At 38.1% G+C, this 20,288-nt stretch overlaps 1 protein-coding gene across 2 annotated transcripts in view; it reads left to right on the forward strand.

Moving 5' to 3' along the window:
• The window catches only part of TRPA1 (transient receptor potential cation channel subfamily A member 1), a gene marked incomplete at its 5' end in the record, with an annotated part of 44,125 nt that overhangs the window by 15,325 nt on the left and 8,512 nt on the right, over window positions 1-20,288 (forward strand). The window contains 15 exons of one of the 2 annotated variants that reach the window (XM_084780392.1): window positions 160-296; window positions 3,858-3,906; window positions 5,533-5,632; window positions 6,347-6,447; window positions 7,393-7,562; window positions 7,645-7,809; window positions 9,122-9,236; window positions 11,084-11,250; window positions 12,407-12,500; window positions 13,376-13,435; window positions 14,353-14,451; window positions 15,329-15,399; window positions 15,925-16,087; window positions 17,051-17,140; window positions 18,604-18,773. In XM_084780392.1, the coding sequence (XP_084636518.1) occupies window positions 160-296; window positions 3,858-3,906; window positions 5,533-5,632; window positions 6,347-6,447; window positions 7,393-7,562; window positions 7,645-7,809; window positions 9,122-9,236; window positions 11,084-11,250; window positions 12,407-12,500; window positions 13,376-13,435; window positions 14,353-14,451; window positions 15,329-15,399; window positions 15,925-16,087; window positions 17,051-17,140; window positions 18,604-18,773 (1,751 nt within the window). The remainder of the gene's footprint in view (window positions 1-159; window positions 297-3,857; window positions 3,907-5,532; window positions 5,633-6,346; window positions 6,448-7,392; window positions 7,563-7,644; window positions 7,810-9,121; window positions 9,237-11,083; window positions 11,251-12,406; window positions 12,501-13,375; window positions 13,436-14,352; window positions 14,452-15,328; window positions 15,400-15,924; window positions 16,088-17,050; window positions 17,141-18,603; window positions 18,774-20,288) is intronic. The other variant, XM_084780393.1, reaches the window with a different exon arrangement.

Genomic DNA, 20,288 nt, shown 5'->3' on the forward strand with positions numbered 1-20,288 from the left:
TAGCTCCCCATACTTGTGGTTTTCAGTAGATCACCCAGTGTGGTTCATCAGCTTTGTTGTCCCTAGATCTGGAAAGAATAAACTCACGGCTGAATTTTTGTGTGTTAAATCCTTAAGTTGGGATTTAAATGCTAATGCTGACATCAACCCTGTTTATAGAATGCCAAGTGCATGGCTCTCCACTTCGCTGCAACCCAGGGAGCTACTGATATCGTTAAACTCATGATCTCATCCTATACTGGAAGCAGCGATATTGTGAATGCAGTTGATGGCAACCAGGAGACGCTGCTTCACAGGCAAGTAGCTTACATGCTAAGTATACATTGATGGAAAAATCAATCAGTATGGTAATAAAGACTATCAAGTTGAGTCATTCTTCTCAAATGACCAGAAAGTGAAGGACATCCTCAATAGACGTATAGGAATTATCTCTGTGATGAATAAGGAAACAGATAACTATTATGAAAACACACATGTATACAAAACCTACACATGGAAGATAGAGAATCACACACAACAGAAAGCCAGAAGACACCCCAAATGAACAAATGACTATTGACAAGTTTCCAAAAGCGTACAAACCAATGAACAATTACCAAAATGGCAGCTAGAAAAACCACACCTATCAGCAAAAATACCAATCAGATTCACCAGACAAATGACATCAACAGGATGAGTCACGAGACAAGATTCAGCAATATAGGCAACTCATTCACTTAGAAAGATACATAGAAACAAAAGTGGGAACATTGGAAAAATGAGTCTGTAATTAAAATCAAAGCAAGCTGCCCTAGATATATGCATTTCCAATAAGTCAACATTGAAAGGGACAAAGGTAAGGAGAGAAATAATCACAATGATGTTGTGTTTCAACTAGACTTTCTAATGACCCTGAGGAGTTAAGGTAAGATAGTAAATATGACTTAAAGAACAGAAGTGCCTATGATGTATTCTGGATCAGTCATGGATCCAGTGAGCCAGTTACTCAGGAGCCTGGGAACTCCCAGAGCTGGTTAATAGCCCAGATGCTATTAGAATCACTAGGGCTGAGTCCTAAGACATTCTTTAGAATTCTTTCAGTTAATCTGGACATCCAGTGACTTTTTATAACATAGTTTTAGAACATTAATATGCTCAAGAAGCAATTGTGTTAGAAAAATAGGGTCTCTATGCTAGTTCTAGAGAACATCACTCAAAAGCGTGTCAACATCAAAGAACCTCCTTATGGAGTTGGCTTCAAATGTGGCAAACAAGCCACTGGGAAAAATTTCCCTGGTCTGCCACAGATAGAATTTTGCCTAAAAATGGGCAATCTTAGATGCAGAGAGAGAGTCAACGACCAAACTAAACCAAGACAGGATAAGCAAATCTCAATAGTTCCTGCCTTCCAAAACAGTCTGGCAGAGATATTGGGCTAGAAGGCCAAAGATGATGCTCCAACATTATAGAGCGTGCTGGGTGAATGTTCAGGCAGTAAACTGTCTCTGTCATTTTTTTTCATTTTGGAAGCTGCTAAACACCTAAGTATTTAAGTTTTATCCCTTCTCAAGTCTCTGATGGGGTTGAAGACCAGATTTTTTAGTCTTACAATTAAGCTTAGTTAGTTAGGGGTTAAGATATTTTTAGATCAAGATAGACGTTTTAAGTGAATAGAGATGAGATATGATAGATATTGATTTTCAATCAGAAATTTAGACTGTACAATATAGGAAAGATGATTTCTTCAGGTTTTACAAATACAAATAGACAAATCACTACGAATGTAACATTTATATAACCCCTGATTGTCTCATGGTTCTTCCTGCTGTGTGTAGTTTATTTTATTCATGTGTAACAATATAAATGTATATATTAAAATTAATTTAAAAAACATAATATATAAAAAAGTATGTTTAGGTACCGCTAAGGAAGCTGACATGTGAGACTTTCTAAGCCATTTCTAAGTTCCAACTCCTCAGGTGTGTTCTGCTGGCATTTAGCAGCCAGAGTGGAGCAGATCCACACAGCCGTCCCATTGTTGCCCTTCTGACCTCTTCTGCCTTCAGCCACAAGCAGACAGAAATGTTTCAAAACAGCTGTAGGAATTTCTCTAACCAAGACTCCAAATGAAGAGAATTGTTTCTGTGGTGTAGGTTTCCTGGATGTTAGGCAGGGAGCAGAAAGTGTACACTTGGCCTTTAAGTAAGTGTGGACTAGGGCTTTAAGTCCTTTGGGAAGACAAGGATTAAATATTCCTTATGTAAGTGACAGCCTTTCCCTCTTTTCCACCATAGCTATGATTAAATAGAAGTGAGAAATGGCAGAAGAGAGCTTGTAAATTCTCAGTTAGGTAACACTATCAAGAATTATTTCTTGGGGAAAGGAAATTTAAGTCATCAATATAATATGTACCTCTGAGCTGGGAGGTTGGGACAAATGTCCAGATTACCAAAGCTACTAACCCTGATTAGATATGCATGTGCAGGCAGGGTCTGCCATAGGATAAATCTGACAACTAGGATTTCATATATAAGAGGAAAATATTTAAAAAGCAAAACAAAGCAACAAAGTACCCAAACCAGAAAAAGAATTACTTATTTTCAGGGATAAGTAAAATGCAGGGCAAGATGAAAAGAATGACAATCAAAATATTTCAAGAATATAAAGAAATGATCAATTATATAAATATGAGCATATAAGGATGATAGAAAATTATGAAAATTGAGTCAGCATAAATTCAGGAGTGTGGCTCCAAAAGAATCTTAAGTAGAAACTTTAAAAACAAAAACTTAGGGCCAGCAACATGGCTCAGTGGGTGAAGGTGCTTGCTACCAAGACTGGTGACCTGAGCCCAATCCTAGGATGCGTGTAGTACAAAGAGAACTGGGTCCTACAGATTCTCTTCTGCATGTGCACTGCAACACACACACACACACACACACACACACACACACACACACACACACACACAGAGTACTGCACATAGGAACCAGTCAAGAGCTTAGGAACTCAGAGCTAGTTGACAGCCCAGATTCTATTAGGACCTGGGGTGAGTTAGGACACTGTTTCAAATTCTTTGCTTAATTTAATTTGGACATATTCTGACTTTTCATAACACAGTGTTAGAATATAAAGATGCATAAGAAGCAATTATGGTAGGAAAATAGGACCTCCTTGCTGTTTCTTGTGAACTTTTGATGATACCCAAAAGCATGTTCTGAAATTCACGTATGTCCAAAAGATCAAGAGTAGTTGAGTGCCTCGGACAGGAGCAATGTGAGATTCACTAGAAAACATTAGTGCTAGCCTCTGTGCAGTGGTGTTTTAATAATTATTTGCAGCTTTTGGTGGTTATATTAATTAACATTTCTTGTGACTGCTCATAAGATAACCCTAAAGTGACTTCAGTTCACTCCATAGTAAGTTAAGGCTTCATAAGTTCTCCAGAAAGCTGAGGCTTCCTCACTGGTTTGCTGAAGAGGAGCCCCACCCACCCACCCACGCTCCCAGGAGATGTGTCGAATGCTACAGATATATTTTAGGCATATCTTGCATGATCCCTATAATCACGATGATGCCCACCAGTTCTCCTACTTCAATCAAAATGCAAATGTTTCTCCTCACTCCCCAATGGAGATTTCATAGGAAAGACTGAGCTCTTCAGAACATGAAAGAGTAATGTTTGAGTTATATTTTATGTTTCCTGATTTTTATTATTCTGAAAATATGCTACTCAGAATCTGAATTCTTTAATACAACATTGTGATCTTCTGTGTCCAGTTAAATTTGTTTCTGAGTACAACAGCTTTGATTTTCATATTGATTTCAACAGAGTTTTAATTCTCTCTCTCTCTCTCTCTCTTTTTTTTTTTTTTCAGGGCTTCATTATTTGATCACTATGACCTGGCAGAGTACTTAATTTCAGAGGTAATTATTCAACAGACAGGACTGGTTTCCTTAAACTCCTACTTACATTTGGAAACATTATATATATATAATGGCTTTAAAATCACAGTTATTGCTTAACAATTTGTTTACTTCAAATTTAATAGAAATGGCTGTGAAAATTCAAATTATTTTCATCTTAGTCTCAAACTCAAGCAAATATGATATAATTTTAAAGTGCATCATGGGCATCAGATTTTGTTTATTAATTACACTTTACATAAAAAAGAATGTGGGGTGGGGGTTAAGGATGTGCAAAGAAGGAAGTACAAAGAAACTATGGGCAGTTGTTTTGCAGCTGAAGTTTTCAGAAGTTTAATTAACACATTTGCATATAAGGTTACTTCCTGTTGATGCATAGTACTCAGACTATGAGGTCAGAAGAACTGGGGTGTGTATTTTTGTGTCCTTATCAATGTTTTGTATATGTGTGTGTGTGTGTGTGTGTGTGTGTGTGTGTGTGTGTGTGTGTGCGCACGCTTAGAGTTTATAAGTCTATTGCAAAGCAAGCTCCTTTGAGGGCGCAGGAATAGGTCCTCTTAAGACTGTTGGGTATAGACAAGTCATCTGATGCTTTGTCATCACTGAACTTGGGCAGATGTAGAGCAGGACCTACGTCACTTTTGGCTTCCAGAATAACCCCACTACCTCAGTGTCTTTCAAACCATGAAAAGCAATGAAGTTAAAAAATGTTGAAGACTTGCTGCTAATGAAAGCATTATTAGAACTTTGCTCAGAGAAGCAGATTTGATGGCTTTTGACCGGTATTTTCACAAGTGTGTACATGGGTGGTTGTGTGGTGGATTCATTAGTCCCCACAAAATGGACAACCAACAAAGCTGCATCCATAATATTTAGCACTTCCTGTGTTGTTAGTAGTATCTACTGGAACTGTGATACCATGTGTTCGGGCCATGTGTTCTTCCTTGCAAATTCTCCTGTCAGGAGAACTGTGGCTGACCCTTACCCACTGCCACCATCTTTCCATGAGGCTGTTTTTGCTGTCAGCCATGCTCTGCAAGAGCAAAGGGATTCTAAGTTTATGTTGTTTCTACTACTGTGCCCCAAGGAGAGAATTTGACCCATGGAAAATTTAAAGATCCTTTGTAGCATTTCATGTGGAATATCATCCCATAGCACACAAAAAGCAATTCTTATGTGAATTTTCACATAGATGTTTGGTTAAACTCTTACCTTCATGATTTCAATTCAGTTGTCCAAGTTTATCTATTTCAAATAATCTAAGTGCTTTAAGTGTCTGATTTCTTAATAATGCTTTAAGAATTATACAAGCAATAAATGCGGAAAAATCAAAATTAGAGACATTTAAAAGTCATTTCTTATAATGGGAACTCAAATTGTATTTTAGGCAAGAGGGTTTTGTTTTAAGGACTTCAGTAGTAATTGGTCTATTGACAGATGTTAAGTGCTTAACATGGGGAAATCACGTCATTGTTGAAATGAGGAGAGAAGGCCTAGAGAAAGGACATGTAATTCTATGATTAGTCTTAAGACTGAACACTGGAGTCAGGGACACCCTACACTAGTCAGGCACTGCAAGGCCAATCTTTGCATAATCCTCTTGTTGAATGATTTACTGTGTTTTAGGGAGCAAACATTGACAGCACTGATTCTGAAGGACGCTCTCCACTCATCTTAGCAACTGCTTCTGCATCTTGGAATATTGTGAATTTGCTCCTCTCTAAAGGTACCCGCCAATAAGAAGCAAACCAATCTGCTTAGATAGACATCTGTTCGCCAGCGGGCTCGTGCCAGGCATTGGGACACACTTTGTGGCCACAGAGGTTCATGGAATATTTTCCAAGCTGACAGGAGTGTTCACTCCAGTAAAAATATTGAAAAGATAATTCATAGCAATAACAAGTCCAGCTGTGTAACACCAGGAGTTGGATAAAGAAATTGTGAGCTTTCTTTCACAGCAGAGGTGTCAGCTGCTGTCACTGTCCCCATTGCAGACTAGCCTGGTGCTGTGGAAACAGAAAGAACTGATCATCTTACCTTTCTTCATTGCATCACATTCATATTTTATGCTTAAAACTTCAAGATTCATAGAGAAATGAAAAGTGTCACAGAATTTGTACCACCTCTCTCTGTCTCTGTCTCTCTCTGTCTCTCTCTCTGTCTCTCTCTCTCTCTCTCTCTCTCTCTCTCTCTCTCTCTCTCTCTCTCTCTCACACACACACACACACACACACACACACACAGAGAGAGAGAGAGAGAGAGAGAGAGAGAGAGAGAGAGAGAGAGAGAGAGAGAGGCAAACTCATTTTAAAACTATGTTTAAAATTGCCACTTAACTATAGTTGCCTGTAAGTTAAAGATTTGGGAAGTTGAAGACCCACCAAGGACCATGTTATAAACACATGAGGAGATTTTATATTTCCACTGTGCTTTTTTTCAGGTGCCAAAGTAGACATAAAAGATCATCTTGGACGTAACTTTTTACATTTGACTGTACAGCAGCCTTATGGATTAAGAAATGTGCGGCCTGAGTTTATGCAGGTATTGTATGGCCAATCATTTTTGTAAAGTGAGTTATGTTCAATACAGATTAAATTGATTTTGTTGCCATTTATAGTATGGGAGCTCATTGAGGCTTTCAAAACTGCTTTAAAATAAAGATACTTCATTTCCATCATAGAAATGGGGATGATAATAATTAGTTGATGGTAATGGTAATTCAGACTGAATTTTTTAACAGGGGATTTATACTCTCATCTATTGATAATCAGTTATTTTCCTTCACTGTTTCAATTCTGTGAAGTCCTTGTGAATGGAGAAGCCAAATATAAAGGTGAATAAGTAATATTTTACCATAAGTTAAGAAAACTGCTCAAGAAGCTGGGCTCACTGCTGACAGGACCATGTTAAGTGAGCTAATGTTTACTGCTTAACTATTAAGTACATCTGAAGTGAGTCATATTTCTTGCAATAAGTAGATTTTCTTGCTGTTACTGTGTTTAATAAAGAATCAAAATACATTTGGGCTTACGTGTTTTAAACAAAAGTAAATGTTTACTACGTGGATTGACCTAATGATTTGCCTTTCACAATCTCATTTAATCTAGTTTAAAAATTAAGTGAATTCAGTTCCATTCTAGGACGTCCATCCCTATGTTTACTTTTGTTTTGGCTTAACATAACAGCTTAGGAGCTCAAGCATTGTTTGTGGAAATGAAGGGAGGAGCAAAAGGGAAATCGTGGTCTAGTGGTTTGGGGAACATGCTGCAGTAAGTACTTTCCCTACCTGAAGGGTCTCTCAAAGCCTTGCCATGACATGATAGAGGGGCAAAGCATGAGACCGAATCCATATTTATTTCTCCCTAGCTGCACTTAGCTTGTTTGTAGACTTGTCTTCAAGCAGCAACTTGGAAAATGCTACCGAATACTCTGGCCCCTACCCTATGAGCACGGAGGCAGTTATACTAAAATATTCCATTCCCACAGATGCAACACATTAAGGAGCTGGTGATGGATGAAGACAACGAGGGGTGCACGCCTCTCCATTACGCGTGCAAGCAGGGGGTCCCCGTCTCTGTGAATAACCTCCTCGGGTTCAATGTGTCCATCCATTCTAAAAGCAAAGACAAGAAATCACCCCTGCACTTCGCAGCCAGGTGAGATTGAGATGCCCAACATTTGAGCGTGTCTGTTTCTGTTTCATAATTGTCTTATGCACGCCAACCTGATCTTTTCCAGTTACGGACGCATCAATACATGTCAGAGGCTTCTGCAAGACATAAGTGACACGAGGCTGTTGAATGAAGGGGATCTCCACGGAATGACCCCTCTTCACCTGGCAGCCAAGAACGGACACGATAAAGTTGTTCAACTTCTTCTAAAGAAAGGGGCATTGTTTCTCAGGTGAGGCTTGAGTGCGTGGAATTGTGTGTATTTTAAATGTAGGCATTTTAGACTTTTAAAAAAATATTTTAAGTGATGATATAAACTTTAGATCTCAGTAAATAAAAAATATATTGATCTCATTTAATGTTCAAAACATACATAATTTCTCAAACACTAAAGTGGAATTAAATCTAATTCTCAAATGGCAAATGAAGTATGAAGATTAATATACTTTGTTGACACAGAATAAATGGCTTTGGGAGGAGTATGTCCAAAAGCCTCTGAAAGACTTCTTTGTATTCTTTGTCGTTGTTCTTTGTCTTCTTGTGAAAATACAGAGATGTATTCATGCCTGTGTGTGAGTACACGTATGTGTACATATGCACACATACAAACGCAAAGCCATCCAAGCCTCAGTCTAATAAATGAAGTATGTGGAATAATTGAATATCATCTTTATAAATAAGAATGAAAACCTAAAGCCACTTATACAGGCTCAGTGTACCTGCTTCAAGCTCCTCCGAAGTGGCAGAGAGCAAGTAGGTTTTTGGGTTCTTGTCGGTCAGAGAACTGAAAGCAATGCATGAGGGACACCTTGAGCAGCGTGCTTTCCCCCATGCTCTTCCTGCTTCTAGGAGACACAGAATATCAGACCTGCAAAAGGGACACATTGGAGCTCCAGCTCCAAAGCTGGCCCTTAATGTCAGCATTACTGAAATAGCAGGCCGACTCACATAACCTGAAATAATTACTTAGTGGTACTATATTAACTTGTGTAATTTCTTTTCTATATTGTATTTGATAAAGTATCACCAATATGACAAGCTTTCACTATATTCGAATCTTTAATTTCTGTGAATAGGGTAAAACACCTTTGATAACACAAGAAAGAGTAGACATTAAGTATTTAGAAACATTAACTATCTTATAACTGCAATCGCTAGTGACTGCTAAGACAATGCAACTGTTGTGGAACTGTTCTGATACAACGCGCAGGGAAACAAGATTGAAAATTGTATTTTAAAACACATTAGGCTTTGAAAAATAATACACAGAACATATCAACTATACTTTACTCCACCCTCAAGACTTTGGTAACATTTTTATACCCTTTATACTTCACTAAAGTATACATGGGAATAACAACTATAAGTGAATGAGTTTGACTACCATGCTTGAACCTACCTCATGTTCTATAAATATATGCTAAATATTCAGTTGTTACATCTTACGCTTGGGCACCAGCTCCAGCTACACAGAGCTTAGTGACATCGCTTTCCAACTGTGATCTGTAAGCGTGTTTGCATGCCTTTTCTTACTTCTTTAACAGTGACCACAATGGCTGGACTGCTTTGCATCATGCATCCCTGGGTGGGTACACTCAGACCATGAAGGTCATTCTTGACACTAACTTGAAGTGTACAGATCGACTCGATGAAGAAGGGGTAGGTACTAGGTTTCTTGGACCAAATCAAAGTCTTGGTGTAGAACAAACTTGCAAAATTACAAGACTGATTTCTTCACAAGCTTTTCAGTCCTTGCTGTGCTTTCAGCTTTTTAAAGGAATTTTAAAACTCACTCTCTTGGTGTGAGGAATAAGTAAAAGGAGACTAGAAATTGGAGAATAGTAAAGGATGTGTGTGAGTTGAAGCTGCCCTTTCATAGCTACAGAAGCCTGTAGGTTCACCTGAAATTTTTATCTCTTGGTGATGAACCCAGGAAAATAAGCAGAGCAGGGCCAAGTGTCCTTAAAGAGAGGCATCAAGCACGGTGATTTGAAACAATTGGCTTTATTGTCTTGTACTGGGTATTATTCTAGTTTTAATTCTTTTGTTTTGATGCAACACCCTGATAAGTAACCTAGGGGAGGGCTTTTTCTGAGTCACAGCTCTACACTGCAGCCTGTCACTGAGGGCCTCATAAGCAGGAGCTCAATCACATCCAGAGCCAAGAGCCAGGCGAAAGGAATGGATCCTTGATGCTGGCTCTCTGTTCAGCGAGATTCTTCCCCCTACAGTGGACAGAGGCAATTGACTATTGATACAGTGTCCCATAGGCATGCCCATAGGCTGACCAGATCCTGAGGACTCCTTAACTGGGGCTCTGCTTCTAAGTTGACCCTGGTTATCAATAAACTGTTCACCCCTGAACTAAGATCTGAATCTCCATGATCTGGAAGCCACATAAGCATTCTTATCTCCCAAACTCCCACACAAGAACACTCCATTAAACTCTTAACACTCAATGGCTTTTCCAATCCAACAAAGCTCCACAATCCTTCAACAAAATAACTGAAAACCATAAAATATCATGAGACCAGGTTCATCACAGCGACAGCTCCACTTCTCTGGCATCAATGTCTCTTCTAGTTTTCATTTCTGCTGCTGTGATAAAGCATCCTGCGAGTAGACAGAAAAGGTTTATTGGGCTTGCAGCTCCATGTTATAGCCAGTCACTGAAGGGAAGGATGTCAAGGCAGAAGCTGGGGACAGCTAGTATCACATACACAGCCAAGAACAGAGAGGAAAGAATGGACCATGTCTTCCTTGCTCCCATATGTCCTTCTCCTGTCTTTGCTAGTTCAGGAAACCCTGCTGAAGGAATGATGCTACCCACAGTGGGCTAGATCTTTCTACAACAATCGACAACCAGGACAATATGATCCAAGCTGTTCCACAGTCCAAGCTGACCTAGACAGCTCATCCATTGAAATGCTCTTCTGGGTTGTGTCAGAATGACAAACTGCCATCTCTCCTTATTTGTTTAGAGTGTTGAAATGTACATTTCCTCAAGACATGATTAATATAGGCCACCATGTGTTCTGTTTTTATTTTTAATAACACTTCATATGGGAAAATAGCAAATTGGCAACTTTATAATAGTCTGTGACTTCTTAATGTGCTTGTAGGAACCCAAGTCTGGAAGTGACAGTCCTAATAAATGATAAGTCCTCGGGGTCATGTCCTTCTGTGCTTACTATAAGAGCCTTACCCTGAAAGCATCTCATTTGTCCTTGTGGAGTCACCTTGACACAGGACCATCACAGAGCAACACAACACACACACACATACACACACACACACACACACACACACACACACACACACACACACACTGTTTGGATGATAAATCTGTTGTTTCAAAGCTGAACAAGAGGACTGAGTTGATATACTCTGCTCTTAAGTAGTTAGATTTGTTGATCATTCTTCTAAGAAATTCAGTAATGAAACAGAACAGCAGGAGGATGCTTACTACTCTCACCCAGCGCTGTATGTTTGCTTTTGTCTGAAAGAACACAGCACTCCACTTCGCTGCCCGGGAAGGCCATGCCAAGGCTGTTGCCCTGCTTCTGAGGTACAATGCTGACATCCTCCTCAACAAGCAGCATGCCTCTTTTCTGCACATTGCACTGCACAATAAACGCAAGGAAGTGGTTCTCACGACAATCAGGAGTAAAAGGTATGTATCCTCCTGTGTTCCTGTTGTCCGTGTGACTAGCATCCTCTGGTCCACAGGGTACACCCCTAGCCTGAGAGCAAGATAGAGGGATAGAGTGTGCTTTGGCTTTTAATCGAGAACATGCTTGCCTCCAAGCCTGAGTAGTTCAGTTTGATCCTTAGAATTCATATAGTAAAAGGAGAGAATTGATTTCCACAAGTTGTTCTCTAACTTAACATGCACCCTGTGGTACATGTTCTTCCACATAAACATGATAAATTAATAAATACATATAAATAGCAATAATATAGAAAGTATAATTAAGGTTGCTATTGCCATTTAATAAACATGTCCATTAACATGTGACCTTTTATGGATGTACATTTGTCTATCATCCTTTAAGGAGTTTACTATTGGTTTTCCTAAGATTTATTTATTTGAAAGCTTTTTTTTTTCATGTTGCTTGAAAGGGTCAGAAGAAGCAGTTAACCCCTGAAACTGGAGTTGTGGATATTTGTGAGCCACCATGTGGGTGCTGAAAATTGAACTCAAATCCTCTGGAAGAGTAGTGCGGCTCTTAACCACTGAGCCACTGCCCTAACGGCTCTAAAGAGTGTGGATGATGACATTATATGGTGCTTTTTCCACTGCTCAAAACAAAACTTCTCAATAGCATCACAGATAATTATTCAGACACCCCCTGTGGTACATACTGCAGGATAGAAAGTTGACCAATATTCATATTCAAGGTAGATCTAGCCCTCATTTGGAGCATAAGGAGTCTCGAGATGCAATACCACGTTGCTGACACTTGCATGTGAATGTGACTTTCTCTCCCTAACACAGTCCCCCCTGAAAGTATTTAGCATGTTATAATTTGAGGTGAGAAAGAAGACAAAAGCATGTCTTCTTTCAAGGACAGGTAAAAAAAGAGACAGAGCAGTGAATATAACAGCCAATCTGGACCTCACTCACATTCCTAATTCCCATTAATGGGTTAGTGTCATATTGATCAGTTGCTCTTGAGTCACATGGCTCCACTGCAATGAGAGTGTGAACATGACACTTTGAGAAGGAAATTAAAATTGAGCATCCACTAAAAGTATGCAGTCTTCAGTGTGAACTACAGTGCAAAACTGTGATTAATTATGGTGTTTCTCTTATACATTATTTACAGATGGGATGAGTGTCTTCAAGTGTTTACTCATTATTCTCCAAGCAATAGATGCCCCATCATGGAAATGGTAGAATACCTCCCTGAGTGCATGAAAGTAAGCCCTCTAAAGCAAAATTCTTTATGGGAATGTGCTTGGCATGCAGTGTGGTAGGAGGACTTACTTTCATGATAATAGTTTCTATCTTCACAGTTTTTAATTTTCAAAGTCTATGAGGGAAATTAGCCAACAAGTATCTATTGACAACCTGCTTGGACAAAGGAATCCTAACAATGGTTGCGTGGAATATAATACAATTTACTAAACAGATTTTTTTTCTTCAAACTATTAAAATTTGCGCGGGGGGAGGCATGGTGGTGTTTGACAGCTGAATGACCGTTCTTTACGTTTGTTTCTAACATTTATACCCAGGATGCCTTCCTTAAGAACACAAGTGCCTGGCTTCCTATAGAAATCAAAACACATCTCAGAAAGCAGGAATAACAGCAGCTGCTTCCATGTCTGGAAGCATCTTCCATGGCACACACCCCATTTCTTCCATTTGCATACTCAGCTTTAATGTTCAGTGGTAGTGGTCACATATCGTCATTCTGATGAAATTGCTCCTCTTTGTATTAGAAAGATACTGTTTAACATAAGTGTCTATTTGAACATGAAGATAACAGTTCACGTTTCCATGAGCAATGCAGAACTTGATTATGTGTTTCCTGAACCCCAGATGATTATATAACCTAGAAGAACAATATTAGCGACAGGAAGCAAGTTCTTGGTATCAACTTATTACGGCCTCTCCTAGGGCAGCAGTGCCAATAGGGAAAAAACCTCCCAGTTCCTTGTTTTTCCTGATGAAGGATTATGAAGCAAAGGAAAGAAAGAGGGTGGCTTGTATATTATTTCAGACACGGAATAAAGTCCTTTCTCATGTGCAGTCTGCTGCCCCAAATATCTCAGGTGGGTTTTCTTTCCCAAAGGTTCTTTTAGATTTCTGCATGATACCCTCCACAGAAGACAAGTCCTGTCAAGACTACCATGTAAGTTTGTTATGATAAATTTAAATATACTTTATAAAACTTGATTGTTAAAGTGTTGCTACTGTATTTCTACAATCTATAGTAGACGTGAGTATTGGCTTCATATCACACTATTGATTTATGGGAGAATGTCCTCCTTACATTCTAGGACTCCCCCAAATAGTTTGCTACTTCTAATGCCATCATTTACTGTTATTTCCAATGTTTATATTTACCTCAGTTTTCACTGGAAATGGTGAATATCTAAAATAATTCATGTACAATAGGGGTGGTTGACCAGTTGTCAGGGAGCTCCTGCTGCATGTGTGAGACTGCTTAGGACAACCTGTCCAGGTTCTGCAGGACAGCATGACAAGCAATCATTTTTTAAAGGATTATGAATCTAGACCACCACATTTCAGGTGACACAAATAATTTATATTGATTGGAGCCTAAATCATACAATTCTATTTTATTCATGGATATAAATTATAAAGAAGTTTAAAGATATTTTTCTGATATCGTTTTGTAACTTACATGTAATAACTTAATTTCCTTTTCTCCATTTGTAATTATTAATAGTTATATCAGTTAACTTTTCACAAAAATTATATTTGTATTTTTGACTTATCAAGAAGTGACAGGAGACTAGACAGATGGCTCAGTGCTTAAAAGCATTGACTGATCTGATCTTCCAGAAGACTGTGGTTTGATTCTCAGCATCCTCATGGTGCTCATAATTGTTTGTAACTCCAGTTCCAGGAGATCCAATGCCCATTTATGGAAGCACACATGTGTTATTCAGATATACATGCAGGAAAAGCACCCTAATATATATCTTAATATATATGTATATGTATATATATATATATATATAATTTTAAAAAGTAGTTTGAGATCTTTATTAGACTAATATTTTAAATTTATGTCTTCCACAGATTGAGTATAATTTCAAATATCTTCAATGCCCATTATCATTGACCAAAAAATTAACACCTACCCAGGACGTGCAATATGAGCCTCTTACAATCCTCAATGTAAGTCTAGTGTTTGTGTTAATAGTCTTATTTCCAATTGGGCTCTGAATTGCTTGAGTGCATCATGCTTGGTGGAAATGCAAGAGCTCTGGAGAGACAGTTTTATAGTTCAATGTCCATACCTGCAATGTTGCCCAAGCCTGTATTTTTTCATTTCTGGCTTTTCTAGAATTTGTCTTCTCTGAGGAATAGCCTTTCTAGGTTAAAATATTCATGTAGTATGCAGGATCCTCCTAATTGGGGTCTCTTTTGCTCAGCAAGATTGTGTGGTCTATGCATTATGGTAATACCAGTGGGTTTTATGACTGAAAGGTGGTGTGAGGAGTTTTCTTGTCCCCTCACTGTCATTAATCTCACAGTGTATAGTTCTGCAATAATTAAATGTGATTTTGGAATAGACAGTAAGAGTTATTAATAATACCCTTGAAGGAGGCTTATAATGTACACATTATTTTTACTGCTTCTATGTGCCTTATTGATTAAATTCCTCTAGAAAGGTAAGACTGATTTTAAATTAGGGTAACCCTTGCCAATTTATCTATAATGTCTATTTCTGCTGTAAACTTGCTTAGGATTAGCAAGTCTGTGCCATATTATTGGGACAGAGACAGAAAGAAACCGACTGAATTAAGGGGTTCATCTGTATAAAAATGATTCTCTCCCTTCTGCCTTTGCCCACTTGCCCCTCTCTCTTGCATCTTTCCCTTTTACAAATGTGTGAACTTCTGAAAAATTTAAAGTAAGCAAATGTTGCATTCATCATAATACCATAGTTATGTTACATAATACCACAGTAATGTTAAAGAAAACAAAAGGCTCAATTTGCCCTCAGCCATTTAGCAGCAGTGTGTTTTCACGGCTTCTTCCTTGTTTTCAGGTCATGGTACAACATAACCGCATCGAGCTTCTCAACCACCCTGTGTGTAAGGAATACTTACTCATGAAATGGTGGGTACCAGTCCTTTTGTTTAATTTGATTTTAAATAATTTTATGACTGTGGTATTTTGTTACTTTAGATTTTACTGTAACGTTTTAGAATTTAAGAGGGAACAAGCATTTAAGGCCAATTTTGTCATTGGAAATTACTGAGGTTATTTTTGACCTTAGTACATTCGAAGTGTGGAGGGGTAAGAAGGGATCATTGCCTGAGACACAAACCAGCATCCTGGGTCACGGAGTCTAGTGAGCACTGAGGTAATAGGGATGTCCTATGGAGAACCTTAGTTTGCAGCTAGGACCATGCATGGAAGACTCTGCTTTTCCATGACTTAGTGAGACCTGCATTTGCTAAGTGACTGAGATTCCATCTCTGAAAATAAAGAAGGTGAATTAGAAGAACCTTTATTTATAAAATACAGTAAATTTATAAAAATAGATTGTGAAGTAGATCATTGCTATTTTTTCCATAGATGCCTTTAAATATTTTTATTTGAGATGATTGGTTCAGTTGTGATTTTCTCGATTCTTTACAGGTGTGCCTATGGATTCAGAGCCCATATGATGAACCTAGGATCTTATTGCCTTGGTCTCATACCCATGACCCTTCTTGTTGTCAGAATAAAGCCCGGAATGGCCTTCAACTCCACTGGAATAATCAATGGAACCACTGATCACATGGAAACAATAAACACTCCGGTATTTTAAAACTTTGTCACTTTAAAATTAAGGATTATAAAATGTTTTCATTTGAAATAACAAGCCCATAAAAATATCTGACATAGCAAGACTTTGATATTATGAATACAACTTATATGTGGTATAAATTTCTTTAAAATCTTTCTTGGAATGAGAACAAATATTAACAAATTTTCAATAAGAGCATTTGCAAAGGAATTGGCATCTGGTTAAAACACTAACTGGGCAAGATTTCAACTTGCCTGGAATAGCGTGGATTTGCCATTGTGAGGAGTGCAGGGGGAATAAGGAGAGGAGTTTCTGGAATGTAGAAGCTTTTAATGAAATAATGGGAAAGCTTTGGAAATAGTGATTATGGTGATGTAATAATGCGAACATGTTTAATGGTAGCAACCATACAATTTATAATGTAAAATGAATTTAAAATATAGAGATTTTAAAGTGACAAATGGGAGGCCCAGCAAGATGGATCGGTGGGCAAAAGCACTTGCTGTCAAGCCTGATGATCTGTGGTCAGTGATAGAAAGAGAGAACCCACTTCCGCAGATTGTCTTCTGAGCTCCACCTTCATGCTATGATATGAGCACAGGCGCACATGTATGCATGCAATAGACACTATATAAGTAACAAACACACACAATTATACAACAGTAAGTTTTATGACATGTGGACTTTACCCCAACTTTTTAAAATGTATGTAGGTATGTAGATCTGTGTCCCTTTATAATTCACTTGACAGCGTTTGAACATGCACTAATAGGAGTCTTAAGACAAGAGTGTGTCGTCACTACTAAATGAGATGAGTATTGGCAGGGTGACAATTTTCCATTCAATGCAATTTTGGACAATGCATCAAAATGAAGCAGAAGCAAAATAAACTGATTAGTGGGAATTGTGATGCAAATAAATATTGTCTACTCTTAAACCCCTCATAATCCTTCTGTCTTATTCTTTTTGTTGCAGAATTCATTCGCAATAAAAATATGCATGATTCTAGTTTTTCTATCGAGTGTATTTGGATATTGCAAAGAAGTGATCCAAATTTTCCAACAGGTATATAATTCAGTTTGTATTTCTAAGTTATAGCTTTTAATAGAGAAAGTATGAATTAATTATTATTTGAAATGGTTTGTCATATTGAATTCACACTGCTTGACCGATGTAGCAATTTCAAAATGTAGAAATCACATACTTGTGGTAAGATCATTGCATAGTTGACAATGTGAGAGAGAGTTGCTCCACCATTACTGCTGCCAGGTGGGCCTGTCTGTCCTCAGTGGTAATGAATAATAATTTTGCAGCATTTTCTCTTGCAGTATTTAAGACCTTTTGTCTATAGACAATCTTAATTGTAACACTATAATTCAATTGTCAATTTGAAATATAAGCATTTTTAAATAGCTTATCCAGATCCCATTTCAAACAGGTTCGCCTTTGAATTGTTGTCATAAGGTGAATGCTTTTTCTTTTTACTGATGAAAAGCCACATTCTTATAAAGTTTGGAAACATTCTTTGAGCTAGAGCTCCTACTCTGGCTAAGTCTGGCCTTGAATTCATGATCTCCTTGCTGTCACCACTGTAGTACTGGCATTATTGGTACGTGCCACACACTCAGCCTGGACATTTTTCCTGGCCTTTTCTTTTACTTTATTCTTATGAATAAGATAATGAGTTAGGTACAGTTTAGACCTAAGAATTACATAAAGTATCCAAAGATCTTTTCTTTGATTGGCAAATGAGAGTGATTCTGTAACTCTAAGTACATAGTTTTAAATTTTTACTTATATTTTTGTATATTTTTAATTTTTTTTATAAATCATATCTCTTTATAGCATTACATTTTTAAAGTTGTTGTTGGTAAGTCATGTGAGTTCATGGCTATTTGTATTAAAGACTAATGGTGTTAATAAAAATGTGTATTCATTTATCCTTATGCATTGCGAATACTTTCACATGTGTGCATACTCTTTTTTTCCAGTAAATGGTTACAATCCTGAGGGTTAAATTGCAATTTTTTGTTTGTTTGTTTTAAACCTTAAGTGATTAGGGCACATTATCTCGTCTTCTCCCTCATTTTCCTAACTGATCACTGCAAACGATAGCTTCAAACCTGCAGCACTATATAAATCCCATTAGAGTTGATCTCCCTTCATCTGGTTTATAGTTGAATGGTCACCAGTGTAGAACAGCTGGCATCTAGATCATTCTACTAAACACACCACTGCGCTTTGGTGGTGTTCCTTGGTTAACCTTCACGCATTTTTATAGCCAGACTTGCTCACGGTGCCTTACCAAAATTCTGTGTCCTTAGAGGCAGGACGGAGCTCAGGAATTATGAGATCAACATGCAGTTCTTTAGGAGTTCCCTCAAGAGGAAATGTGCCTTTTATATGGAAAACCAACCAACCAACCAAACAAACAAACAAAGAAGGCAACAACAAAACCACATAGCCTTTTACAACCCATAGATGCCAGGTTTCTCTCTGTGACAATTCTCCTTCCTTCTCTTGTCCAGAAAAGGAACTACTTCCTGGATTACAACAATGCACTGGAATGGGTTATCTACACAACCAGTATCGTCTTCGTGTTGCCCTTGTTTCTCAACATCCCAGCGTATATGCAATGGCAGTGTGGAGCCATAGCAATATTCTTCTACTGGATGAATTTCCTACTGTATCTTCAGAGGTATGGCCGGTTTGGATGATATTTACATTCCTTAAGCCTTTTAATATAAAAGAAAGAGCTATTACAGGTGATGTGAATTTGTAATTTGGTTTTTTTTTCCTGTTTCCGGTTGTGTTAAATTTATCTTAATATCTTACTCCCGGAGGGTACAAGGCTCTAGAATTCAGTGTGTAGACTGAGGCTTCCGCCCCTCAATTTAGAACCCACTAATTATTTCTGGTGTTTGTCATCATGTGGAGGGGGCAGCTCTGCATATACAACAAAACTAGTTAGCAACGTCCCTGGTTAATACCCAGTGGACACCAGCTGCTGCTCTCCGTCTTCAGTGTAACAACCATAAAGTGCCCAGGTATGGCCAGAGTCACCTCAGTGCCAAATCTGCCTTCACCAACAAATCTAGATCAAATGTGGACGGAAATGGAAATGAAATCATTAGCTACTCTTGTTTTACCTGACATTATTTGATAAACATTTACATTGGGTTAAAACACTCAAATTAACTAAGTCAAAGTACTAGAAAACATTTAATAAAATAATCTAATTTCTTAAAAGTAATAAGTAATTCATGAGAAGGAAAGTGGGCTAAGTTCACCTCCTTACAGTAGCTTTCACATGTGTGTTGAGGTGTTGAGTTAAATGTCCTTTTAACATGTGCTTCTACTAATGAAACGTAAATAGCACAGTCTGCATTGTATCAAAGAAGAAATGTAAGCACAGAATAAGGGTAATTAACTGGTAAGTTGAGAAATAGGCTGGACCAGAGTCTTGGGTCTCAAGGACATGCTTACCGCACTTTAATCTGCAGTGCTGTAAATAGTGCAGCTATGCCCACTGAGCTGTAGACCCTTGGAGGGAGCGGACATGCTTTGGGAGGAGCAGTGACCCGGAAGGAACACAGACTCAAGTCAGGCACTATCAGTGAGCTTGCTATTCTTCTGCTTCTCTTTGGGAGCATTAGTAAATTTCCTTTCACATTTTCAATATTTTCATTTTTGATCGACACACAAATTTACAAAGTTCAAGGGGATGTTTTGATTCATGTATATATTCAGTGGATTTTTTTCCGTGTTGGGATTCCTTCTTTTAAGAATCTTTCTTTGACAAAGGGAAATTGTCAAAGCTTGTGGACAGATGTTGCACTTGTTGTTGATCCAAACATGTCACAAAGTAGTGTGTTACAGGTGGGTCGCTAGGACAGATGAATGTATTCTGCCCTGTCTTCCAGGCTTCTGAAAATGTGATTCAGTCGATACTAGATCCATCACGAAATTTCTGTCCCTAACCCTTTTATTAAACAACTGGTATCATTTTTTAAAATTTTGGCTGTGAGGGTTTCTCTTTACCACTTAGAGTAAATTTCTGTTCCCTTAGTCAACTGGTAAAATATGGCATTAATAAGAGAGAAATACTCTGTCCCGGGGTACAGAGAGAAACCCTGTCTTAAAACAAGCAGAACAAGGAGAAGGACGAGGAGGAGAAGGAGGAAATCTGAGAAGAAACCTTGGTTACTTGCAG

The sequence above is a fragment of the Acomys minous genome (genome assembly GCF_964271855.1).
Source record: "Acomys minous genome assembly, chromosome: 1".
NCBI classification, from domain to species: Eukaryota; Metazoa; Chordata; class Mammalia; order Rodentia; family Muridae; genus Acomys; species Acomys minous.